This window comes from Malania oleifera, chromosome 8 (assembly GCF_029873635.1).
Source record: "Malania oleifera isolate guangnan ecotype guangnan chromosome 8, ASM2987363v1, whole genome shotgun sequence".
Classification (NCBI taxonomy): domain Eukaryota; kingdom Viridiplantae; phylum Streptophyta; class Magnoliopsida; order Santalales; family Ximeniaceae; genus Malania; species Malania oleifera.
The window spans coordinates 80439399-80451920 of NC_080424.1; the positions used below are offsets into that span (position 1 = coordinate 80439399).

The 12522-nt window shown below is 36.3% G+C and overlaps 1 protein-coding gene across 1 annotated transcript; it reads left to right on the top strand.

Annotated features, from left to right (window-relative positions):
• The first annotated feature begins 243 nt into the window (after positions 1 to 243).
• On the top strand, positions 244 to 8972 carry LOC131162768 (uncharacterized). Its single transcript, XM_058119368.1, has 3 exons — positions 244 to 693; positions 808 to 1137; positions 8796 to 8972. Exons 1-3 carry the CDS (start codon positions 244 to 246, stop codon positions 8970 to 8972), a joined length of 957 nt encoding a protein of 318 aa, XP_057975351.1.
• The last annotated feature ends 3550 nt before the right edge of the window (positions 8973 to 12522 follow it).

The following is a 12522-nucleotide window of genomic DNA, read 5'->3' on the forward strand; positions in this document are numbered from 1 at the left end:
GAAAGGATCAAGAAAATAGATCACATGGAAAAGATGATGAAACAGAGCAGAACCAAATCCTTCTACGGGGAAGCATCCCTAAGGTCCTTAGAGCCGCCATTCAACAAAGAGATCATGGAAGCTCCACTGCCAAGTAGATTCAAGATGCCCACCTTCGAAAGGTACGAAGGTCTGTCCGACCCAATTGATCATCTAAACACCTTTAGGATGGTGATGTAGTTGCAAAGTGCTCCAGACGCTATCATGTGTCGAGCTTTCGCAACAACCCTTAAGGGTACTGTCAGAGACTGGTATCGAACTCTGCGACTCGGATCGATCAATTCCTTCCTAGAGATGGAACAACTGTTCACCGGCCACTTCCTTAGTAGTCAAAGAATTGTTAAAACAACGGGCCATCTCATGAGTATGGCGCAAGGAGAGCAAGAGACTCTAAAGAAATTCATGCACCGCTTCAACACAGCAACCCTAGAAATCTGCAACCTAGACATGGGGGTGGCTTTAGCAGCCTTGACAACAACTCTTCAACCCGAAAGTTTCTTATACTCTCTAGGGAAAAATCCACTAGTGGATATGGGGGAGCTGATGGCTCGAGCACAAAAATACATCAACCTGGAGGAGATGATGGACACAAGAGGAAGTCGCATAGAGAAAAGGAAAAGTAGTAGCAGTGAGACACGAGAATCCTATAGATCCGTGAAATGACACTAGACTAGTGCACTACATGCAAGCCCAAAGATAAGATGGCAACCCCGTAAGTTCTCCATCTACACACCCCTGAATGTATCGCACTCTGAATTACTGATGCAGATCAGAAAGAAGGACTATGTCTCGTGGCCCGAACCCGTGCGAACACCTCTTCACAAGCGAAACATGTCCAAGTTCCACGCATTCCATAGGGATCAGGGCCATGACACAGAGGAATACATCCAGTTGAAGAAAGAAATCGAAACCCTAATAAGAAAGGGATACCTGTCAAAGTTTATAAAGAAAGAAGATCCACAAAGGGAACCTCTCGAGCAGAGGAGGCCTAGCGTACAAGAGAAGGAGGAGCAAGTCATAGGGGAAATTGGGGTGATCTTCGGAGGATCTACTAGCGGAGGAGATAGTGGGGGTGCTCGCAAAAGATATGCTAAAAAGGTGCTCTCGATGGAAAAGGGGGAAACAAGTAGCAAATGAAATAAAAGTTCTTAAGCATTTCTTACAACGCAGTAATAAAAGCTCCAATTACAGCAATTGTACTACATCAATAAAGTTTAAGAATGTATATATATATTACAAGTGAAGTTCCAGCTGACTAGCTTGCCTTGCTCCCTTCACTAGCTTCCTTTTCCTCCCCATCTTCTTCCTCACTCAGATCTTCCCCAGATTCGGGACTCTCGTTGCCATATCCATGTGAGCTCACACCGTCCATGGGAAGGTCAGGGTGCTTGGTTTTGACCTGTTGTCGGCACCTCCTGAACCCCACCCTGTAAGCTTTGGAGGTGTCCATAACAAACTGTGTGGAGTCCTTATACTCCTTTACTGTGGCTCAGGAGGTATTAGTAGCAGCGGCAGCCTCTTTTGCAGGTACCTCCTCCCTATGAATACGCTCAATCTCAACCTGTAAGGGAGATAATATATCAAAGGAGATCAAACGAACAAATTTTGCAAGAAAAACAACAAAGCTACCATACAAAAGAAGATTAAATAGGAAAGATTCTATCAAGAACAGTGGAGAACATGAAGAACAATAAAATAAACATGCAAGTCAACACAAAGATGGAGAAAAGCAAGGAGAAAGGCCGAGCGAGAGCATACCTAGCAAAAGGTAAAAACCCTTTGAATGAGATGGGGAGCAAATGAGGGAACCCTACCTTTATAGAGAAAGGCTTGCACGAATCCCCGAGAAGGTGAGAATCTCGAGGGAGCTCCGTTGCAGAAAAGGGGTTTACGTCTCGAGAGGAAGGACACAAAGGATCCCCAAACGAACGAAAATTCTTAGAGGCTCACTGACATGGCACTAATACCAAGAATTTGCAGCTTCCCAAGGTACGACTGATATAAATGCAATCAATAAATTTTTGCAGGTAAGAAAGACGCCTTGAAAGAGATGATGATATCACCTCGAAAAAGACATCTGACACACTCCATAAATGAGAATGTCTCATCAAAAGGGAAGGCCATTTCAATCGCACATGATGACAAATCCGCCAACATGCATGCCTCGTGAAGCCAATAACCGCCCAAAAATGAGCACGACTCATTACGCACAGAGGCCAAATGACGAGCATGACTCATAAGGCCAAAAACAGCCCAATATATGAGCATGACTCATTAGGCATAAAGACCAAATGACGAGCACGACTCGAAAGGCCAAAAATGGCCTAGCTGATGAGCACAACTCATTAAGCATCAAACGACCAGATGAAAAGCACAACTCATAAGGCCAAAAATAGCTCAGCAGATGAGCACGACTCATTAGGCATAGAGGCCAAACTGACGAGCACGACTCCGAAGGCCAAAAACAGCCCAGCATATGAGCACGACTCATTGAGCATCAAAGGCCTAGATGATGAGCACTACTCGTAAGGCTAAAAATAGCCCAACAAATTAGCACAACTCGTTAGGCATAGAGGCTAAACTGACGAGCATGACTCGGAAGACCAAAAATAGGCTAGAACATTAGCACGACTCATTAAGCATCAAAGGCCCAAATGACGAGCACGACTCGTAAGGCTAAAAACAGCCCAACAAATGAGCACGACTCATTAGGCATAGAGGCCAAATGATGAACACGACTCAGAAGGCCAAAAACGGCCCAGCAGATGAGCATGACTCATTAAGCATCAAAGGCTTAGATGACGAGCATGACTCATAAGGCTAAAAACAGCCCAACAGATGAGCATAACTCATTAGGCATAGAGGCCAAATGATGAGCACGACTCAGAAGGCCAAAAACGGCCCAGCAGATGAGCATGACTCATTAAGCATCAAAGGCTTAGATGACGAGCACTACTCGTAAGACCAAAAACAGCCCAGCAGATGAGCACGACTCATTGGGCATAGAGGCCAAACTGACGAGCACGACTCGGAAGGCCAAAAACAACCCAAAAGATGAGCATGAATCATTAGGCATAGAGGCCAAACTGACGAGCACAACTCAGAAGGCCAAAAACAGCCCAACATATGAGCACGACACATTAAGCATTAAAGGCCCAAATGACGAGCACGGCTCGTAAGGCCAAAAACAGCCCAGCAGATGAGCATGACTCATTAGGCGTAGAGGCCAAATTGAAGAGCGCAACTCGGAAGGCCAAAAATAGACTGACAGATGAGCACGACTCAGTAGGCATAAAAGGCCATGAAGTTGCTTAGTAAAATTAGTTCGGCAAAACTTGCTCCATGAAGTAGCTCGGCACGAATTGCTTGGCAAACTTGCTCGGAAAGCCCTACTCCGAGAAATTGCTCCATGAAGCAGCTCAGTAAAATAAATTCAGAAAAATTCACTCCAAGAAGCAACTCGGCATGAATTGCTTGGTAAACTTATTCAGCAAGCCCTGCTCTGAGAAATTGCTCCATGAAGCTGCTCGATAAGATCAGTTCGGTAAAATTCGCTCCATGAGTCAGCTCAAAACATGAGCTCAGAAAATGTTCTCCACCACTCAGCTCGGAACATGAGCTCGAAAAATGTCCTCCACCACTAAGCTCGAAACATCAGCTCGGAACATGAGCTCAAAAAATTCTCCCCAGCTCAGAACATCAGCTTAGAAAATTCTCCCCAACTCGGAACATCAGCTCAAAAAATTCTCCCCAGCTCGGAAAATTCTCCCCAGCTCAAAACATCAGCTCAAAAAATTCTCCCCAGCTCGGAACATCAGCTCGAAAAATTCTCCCCAGCTTGGAACATCAACTCGAAAAATTCTCCCTAGATCGGAACATCAGCTCGGAAAATTCTCCCCAGCTTAGAACATCAACTTGGAAAATTCTCCCCAACTTGAAAAGTTCTCCCCATCTCAAAACATTAGCTCGTAAAATTCTCCCCAACTCGGAACATCAGCTTGGAAAATTCTCCCCAACTCAGAACAACTCTGTAAAATTCCTCCACAAAGCAACTCAGAATATCAGCTCGGAACACCCAAAAAAGAAAAGAGTTGGAAAAGAGAAAGAAAGAAAGAAAGAAAGAAAGAAGAAGAAGAAGAAGAAGAAGAGGGAGCATTACATATTCCGGGGGGGGGGGGAAAGTGCATATTCAAAATTCCGTCAAGAAATTTGAAACTGAGGGGGGAACAACAGATATGCCCAAAATAAACTAGTCAATAAAAGCAAGACAAAACCTGGCCCGTGGTCCCCCCCCCCCCTCCCCCCTCTGAAGTCAAACAATCTGACGAGAACAATCAACTCCAACTCAATAAAGAGGAGGAAAGATCTATGCCAGCGGCTTAAATGGACGAGTGGTGTGCGCGAACACTTTATGACCCGCGAGCAATTCAAGTCCCGCACAATAAAGGCAAATCACCCAAAAGGTCAACTCTAACTCCTATAAGAAAGGGGGCAAGGAAGAGGTTAAGGTAAATTATTTAACTCATTCTGCTGTTGCATTCAGCCTCTCTAAAAGCATTTCTCTTACTTAGGCATCAAAGTGATCCTCCGGAGTTCTCCCCGGGTCCTCCAAGCCTTTTTTCTCTTCCCCTTTCAGGTCAGCGAAAGTCGAAGGAGCAACCCTGCTAATTTTACCCTGCAACAAATACATTGACAACATACACACATACTTATATCTATACAATATAACATAATTTATATCTATACAATAAAAAATATAAATTCTAAAATTAAATTTTAAAAATGAAATTATAGACTTAAAATTTCCCCCCAAATAATTTATTTGAAATTAAAAAAATTTCATTATTTGATGATTAAGGAAAGATAACAATATTTTAGGTAGAAAAATAAAAAATAAAATATTTGTAATAAATTTATCAATATTTTATAGAAGAACCCCTATATTAAAATATTTTATGAAATAAAAACTAAAATATGTTATTCATTAACTTTTTAATCTAGAGTGATATATAATATTTAATATAATATTTTGCATAGAGTTAACTAGGGCATTCTTATCATATCACATTCTATATACTTATAAGATTTCTTTTTACCCATGCATTTACGTAGTGCCATAGTAGTATCTCATGTCTATATTTATACTTTATAATTAATTAAAAATAAAATATCAAATTTTATAAATAATTTTAATATTTCTATTTTAATATTTGTGAATGATTTTAATTAAAAATTATAAAAAACATTTATATAATATTATTCACATACGATCCCGTGTAGTACAAGTTAACAATTATTAAAAAAATAATAATAATAAGTCTTTGATAATCCAATCTTTGTAACAAATGAGACACATGGACATAGAACTTAGAGGGACAGATTCCTTATATAATTTCTCCTTAAAGTAAATTACATCTTTTAAAATAAATATTATGCAAACAATTATAATGACACAAAAGAGTTTAAAGTGAAATAAACAAAACTTTGCAGCATACATAAGTAATACACACATGTACTTTTTAGAAACATATCTCTTTTATAGCCCAAAGTTGAATGGGAGGACTATCACTCACACTCATTTACTCACAAATATTCTTCATAAATATATAAGTTAGGTGAAAATGAGACTTAGTCAACTCATTTTTTGCTTTCTATATGGTTAGCGTGTAACCAAAATTTTTTAATATTGGGCAATTGACCAATTTTGGAGGCCTTTTCAAACAATTACAAAAATTAGTATCAACATAAATATTCCTATAATTTTGATGGTAGAGATTTAGTCAATGACCGGAATCTCAACCTTCTAATGGAAATAAAATAACGAAATAGTGATAGGGTCACTGCGAGCGTTTATTCGAATTAATAAATTAATATGTTAATTAATCATCAACTACAAAGCAATAACGTAGTTATATAATTTGTACACATGTAAGTATATAATTATTTATGTAATTATGCATAATATATAGATATGAATTATGTTAATCACGTAATTATGTAATATGTATACACATAAGTATATAATTGTATATGTAGTTATACCTAAATATGTAGTATGAATATATGTAATTAAGTAACTAGTTGATTCACTTTGATTCAAATATATATTAAACTATGCATATACATAGTTATGATGTTGACTGCATCTATTATTTAAAATTAAATTTCAATTACATAATTAATATAGTCCACAAACTTATTTACATAACTATGCAATTGCATAATTAGTGACAATTTGTGGACTATATTAACAATTTGATTTAAAAAAATAATTATATATGTTGTAGTTAATTAGGTTTAGTTATCTAAATCACTTAATATGTATATACATAATTAGGTAAATAATTATATATGTATATAGTTGTGATATTAACTACACCTTTAATTTGAAACTAAATTACATTTTAAATAATTTGCATAATTATAAATATAACCAATTCAATAGGTTATAAAAATCCATTATATATACATATATATATATATATATATATATATATATTTGGACAAAAGACATTGACCTCCCCTAAGGTTTAACAAAAAGATAATGAGATTTCCTGAAATTTCAAGAATTCGAAGGACCTACCCTGAAATTTACCAAAAAGATACAAACCTCGTCTTATATTTTAGAAAAGGACAAGTTTTTTTAGGAGAGATTTGTGTATTTTTGTTGAACCTCAATGTTGGAATTGGTGTATTCACAAGAGGAGAGGTGAATTGATTATTTAAAAATTTATTCCTATGTTCAATTCAAATCCCCAATTAGTATAACTCAACCTAGGGTTTGTCTAAAAAAATACCAATTACCCAACAATATAAAACTGAGTAGATATATAAAACAGATATAGTAGGCTCAGTATTTCTTTTTTTAACTAAAGGAGGGCAGTACCTCCAATTATTTATTGATATACCCTTACTTTTGACGGAGGAATACCGTGGTTACTTGATAAGCATTAGGAGAATACAGATAAAAATGACATTAAAGTTCTCCCAAAAACAACACCAACAACCAACCAAAACAGGACTACAAATCCAAACAAAGCTAAATAAGAAACAAATCTTAACAGGCATAGCAAAAAATAATAATAATAAAATAAACTAAAATAAAAAAATCTAAACCAACCAAACAAAAATTGAGAGGATGAACTAATGACGAAGAGAAGTGAGACACAACCTATTCATCCAAAGGATACCTTTCAGAAAACGTGGTGAAAGATGTTATTCTTTGTAGATAACATTGTTTTCCATTTCTCCTTTGTCGCAACGTCTTGGAGCGCATGTGCCCCGGGGTCAACGAAATAAAAATTTTGGTTTAAATTTTTGAAAAAAAATATGAATAGATTTGCCACTAACCTTTTAGTGTAGTTGGAATACTTTATTACCACTCAGTTAATGGTAGAATCGTTTTGCGTTACCAAAGTCGGGATCAGGAGTTCGGTTACGCAAGGGAAAGATACGAGCACCCCCTATGCACCTGTTCTTACGAACGGTACCTAATTAATCAAGAATTATCCCAAATTTAATTTAATAGATCTTTAAAATTACTCTCTTTTAGTGAATTTTTGGAATACACATTTAAAGACATAAATCACACAAAAATATATATATATATATATAATATAAATCGAAAATACTTAATAATAATACTAAAATAATAACAAGCTAATACAAATACTAAAATAACATAATCGAATATACGTATACTTTAAACAATAATAATAATAATAATGACAATTACAATAATATTTCAATAATATTAATAAAAATGTACAAATAATATACTTATGTTTCTAATAATAATACACAAACAATGTAATAATATTACCTATAATAATGTGCAAATAGTATAATGCTAATACTAATACAATCCATATAATAACCATGTGTGACTAATATATTAATATTTCTACAAATAATGTACTAATATCACCAATAATCATGTACAAATGGTATTACTTTAATGCTAACACAATGCCTGTAACGATAATACTAATATAATATGCAAGCAACAGAATACTAATACTAATAAGATCGATGTGATAATAATTAATATAATCAATATAATAATATTAATAATAATATCTAATCAATATAGTAATATTACTAATAATGGTATACAATCGGCGTAATAATAATATGACTAATAATAATATACAAGGGATAGGAAAATCCTAAACTATAAACACGAATCAATTAATATGAAAACCAAAAATATGAACTTGGAGATTAAAATTTTTTAGAACAAATGTAACAATATTAAAAAGTCCACGATGATACAACAATAATCTTTTAGAACTAACTACCACACAAATGCAAACATGAACATCAACACTTTAAAACAAATATAACATTAGAAATCCTACAACCATGATATTAATCATTCCATATATATAACGAGTACAACCAAAAAATTAAACTTTAAATACTAAAACAAATTCCAACTATAAAAATTCCACAAATACAATATTGAATCCACTAATATATACCATAAAAATTTAAACAAGAACATTACAACCGATAGTACGAGATTTTACACATTAATCTATACTAGAATACTAACCATCATGTACATGCAATAGAGATTAAAAAAAAAAAATTGAATTTTGAAACGCAAAATGAACAGTGTGTGCGTTCGCTGTGTGCGTGTTGTGTGTGAGTGAGTGTGAGTGCAGGTGTGTGTTCCAGTGTGTGAGTGCGGGTGTGTGTTCCAGTGTGCGAGTGGTGTGAGCGTGTGTGCTGTGTTGTGAGTGTGTGTGCAGGGACTCGCTGTGGGGTGCGTGAGGCCGTTGCTGTTGCAGATGGCCGTGGGGATGGTGGAGGATCTCGCTGGGAGACGGCGACGGGGGCGGCAAAGGCGACGAGAGCGAGCGACGGTGACGGGGACGAATGACTTGGGCAGCGACGTCAAGGGAGGTGTGATGACGAGGATGGTGTAAGAGAGGACCAGAGCTGCGGCTGTGCGACGTGAGAGGAATGGTGCTGCGGTTGCTGGCTTGGCTGTGGGAGGCTGCCGAAATTGATGGCTGCCTGGTTGAGCGAGGAGTGGCCGGAGCTGGAGGATGGAGATGGAGGCTGGGCTCGGCTGGTGTGTGCAGATCCGAGGGAGCTGTGGGCGGGGCTATGGCTGTGTATGGGGACTGGTATGGTGAGGTTGAAGGAGAGATGGAAGAGAGGCTGGGGAGATGAAGAAAAAGGGATAAGGAGGCCCGGGGGCGGCTGCATGCGTGGAGACCGTGAGGGAGAGTGGCCAGAGTTGTCGTGAGGGGCTGCGAGATGGAGAAGAGATGGACATGGAGTCTGGGAGAGGAGCTGCGTGCCGCGGGAGTGAGGAGGAGCGGCGGCTGGGAGAGGAGATGCGTGAAGAAAGTGAGTTTTTTTTTACCTTTTCTGTACTTTTATAATAATAATAATAATAATAATAATAATAATAATAATAATAAATAGAAATAGTAAAATAATAATAATAATTATAGTAAAGTAATAATAAAATAGAAATAAGAATGATAAATAATAAAAATAATAATAGTAAAGTAATAATAATAATAATAATAATAATAATAATAATAATAATAATTCTAAAAATAATGATAATAATAATAATATAGTGACCCCTTTGTTATATTTGATTTAGGCAAAAATAGAGTGTCTACATCCTTTTTTAGCGAGAAAATCAGCTGCAGTATTGTCTTCCCTATATCGATGGATCACCATGAATTTCACTCCTTCTAACTTCGTCACGAGGTCCTCCCAAAAATTCCAAAGATACCACAAGATACATCTAACTTTCCGAAACCAATCAATAACAATTCTTGAGTCACTTTCAATAATCACATTAAAATAATGAAGTCGTTTGCATGAACGAATTCCTTCTAGGATTGCTTAAAATTTCGTACTATTGTCAGTATCATTGTCAAAATAGTTTGAAAAAGTCGCTTTCACCATGTCATGGCCCAATCATTCACAATAATAAAAACATAAACATTCAAGTGCATAAATTAAAATCGGACACAAGAAATGCTATCAGGGTTCGGTCAAACTTGTCTACATCCCCACCTCAAGCTAACGAGTAAGAGGATTCCATTAACTTTGCTCACTTACGGGCGAAGCGTCACCGATTACAATACCATTTTCTTACTAGGCAAGGGAATACCCAAAATCAAATTATAGGACTGACCCCAACCTTTACAATCACACCTTAGAAAGGTGCTCATGATTTTCTTAATGGGCTCTAAATCATCTAGTGCTTTCTTAACCAGGTCTAAGCAATCCGGTACACGTTGTAGGCCACACTACAAAAAAATAGGTTTTTAGTGACAAAAGTACTAGTGACCATTTTAAAACCGTTACTAATAGTATTGTATTAGTCACGGTTCTTCAAAACCGTCACTAATAGTGTACGTATTAGTGACGGTTTTAAAACCGTCACTAATACTTTCGTCACTAAAAACTGCACAGTAAACAATTTTCGTGCGAAATTTTTTTCAGAAAAATATTAGCGACAATTTTATGGTATTAGTGACGGATTAAATTCGTCACTAAAAGTCACTTATTAGTGACGATTAACCAACCGTTACTACTAATATTTATGAATATATAAAAAATTTAAGGGTTTAAGTTCAAAGAATTAGTGACGAATTATAAAATTCGTCACTATTGATCATTATTAGTAACGGATTTGACAACCATCACTAATACTTCACTATTTTAAAAAAAATAAAAAAATTTGAGTTCAGAGTATTAGTGACGAATTTGAAAATTCGTCACTATTAACCTATTATTAGTGACAGATTCGAGAACGATCACTAATACTTTTTGTTTTTAAAAAAATTAAAAATTTTAAGTTCAGAATATTAGTGACGAATTCATGAATTCATCACTATTGGTTCCTTATTAGTGACAGATTTGAAAACGTCACTAATAATGCATTTTTTTAAAACAAATAAAAAAATTTTCAATTCAGAGTATTAGTGACGATTTTGTAAATTCGTCACTAATAAGGGACCAATAGTGACGAATTTGTAGATTCGTCACTAATACTTCTTTTTTTAAAAAAATTAAAAAATTTTATGTCCATAATATTTGTGACGAATTAACAAATTCATCACCATTGGTCCCTTATTAGTGATGAATTTTTATATTCGTCACTAATAGGCCATTATTAGTGACGAATTATGGACCGTTACTAATGTTATGTCATTTTAAAAAAAAAATATTAGACAAAGAGTAGTAGTGACGGTTTTGAAACCGTCACTAATGCCCAAAACTCTTATCCCTTCCCGCAGGATATTTTCCCACACTTTCCCCTGCTCCTCACTTTTCCCTCCTGCTTCAGCTGGCTCCTACCCCCATTGAACCCCTTTCCCAGTCTCCCGCTATTCCTAGCTGACTGACAACCTTCTGGCTAGACGTCTTGGGTTTGGTCGGAGCCCTAGCCAACTCGCGACCCTTATCGAACCCCTCTCCTAGTCTCTTGCTACTCCTAGGTATCTCTTGAGACCTATACGCCTATTTTGTATTCCAGAAATATTTTGCATTTTGTTGGTGCTTTGGGGTATCTATTTCTGTCCTGTTTCTGCTTTAGAATTTTCTTCCTAAAATAATATAATCTAAGTGATAAATTCTTATGGGGAACAATGATGGGAAAAGTGAAAGATTATTTCACTAATATAACAATTACTTATGTGTGTGTATGTTATTGATTGATTTCCAAAAATGTAAAAATACGTTCCCAACGAATGATGATTCTAGTGTGGAGCAAGGATGACCGCATGCTTTATCTTGATTTTTTGATAAAAGGTAATGCACCGAAGATGAATCACTAATTAATGGGGAAAGGACTAGTAACTGCATATGATTAAATTGAATAGGAGTAGAGGAGTCAACATCAATTCATCATTAAATACAATTTAAATGTTACAGAATCAATATTTACATGGATAATAATAATCCAATTGAAATAGATAACAAAGGCACCTTTTGTTGAACAAATTAAAAGTAGTTCAGTTGGATTTGTTACTGAATGGAGGTGGTTGTGTGGTGGTGTGGGAAGTGTGGGGCTCATGGCGCTACCAAGAGTGGCAATTGGGAATGAGGGGCTCATGGCGCTACTAGTTTAGTGATCCTTTAGTTTGGCTTTCCTAAAGGAGCCGCTTTTCCCTTTCTCTCTCATTTCTATATTATTATATAACTATTTATTTTACTTTCATTTAGTGTGAAAACTTGTTGCTAGTGAGCAAAGGGGCTTAATTGTTGTATTTGTTTTTCTCTGATTGAGCCTTTGTAGTGTAAGCCTCATCGTGAATCTTGCTAATGCTTATTAAAAGCGTAAATGTAAATGTTTCATATACATGGATTTCCAAACAGAGCTTATAGATTTTCTGGGTAAAATGATACACTAAGTTAGGAGAAGTCATTTTCATAGATTTTCCAAGTAGAAAAGATGAATGTGCACTAGTGGGTTAAACTATGTCTAGGGATTCGAGAAAT

Bases quoted from the DNA above. Each gene is read 5' to 3' on its own strand.
- LOC131162768 (XM_058119368.1), top strand. From the start codon at position 244: ATGTGTCGAGCTTTCGCAACAACCCTTAAGGGTACTGTCAGAGACTGG. The intron at 694-807 runs GTGAAATGACAC...TTACTGATGCAG, and splicing joins CACGAGAATCCTATAGATCC to ATCAGAAAGAAGGACTATGT. The intron at 1,138-8,795 runs GTGCTCTCGATG...GTGTGTGTGCAG, and splicing joins GCAAAAGATATGCTAAAAAG to GGACTCGCTGTGGGGTGCGT.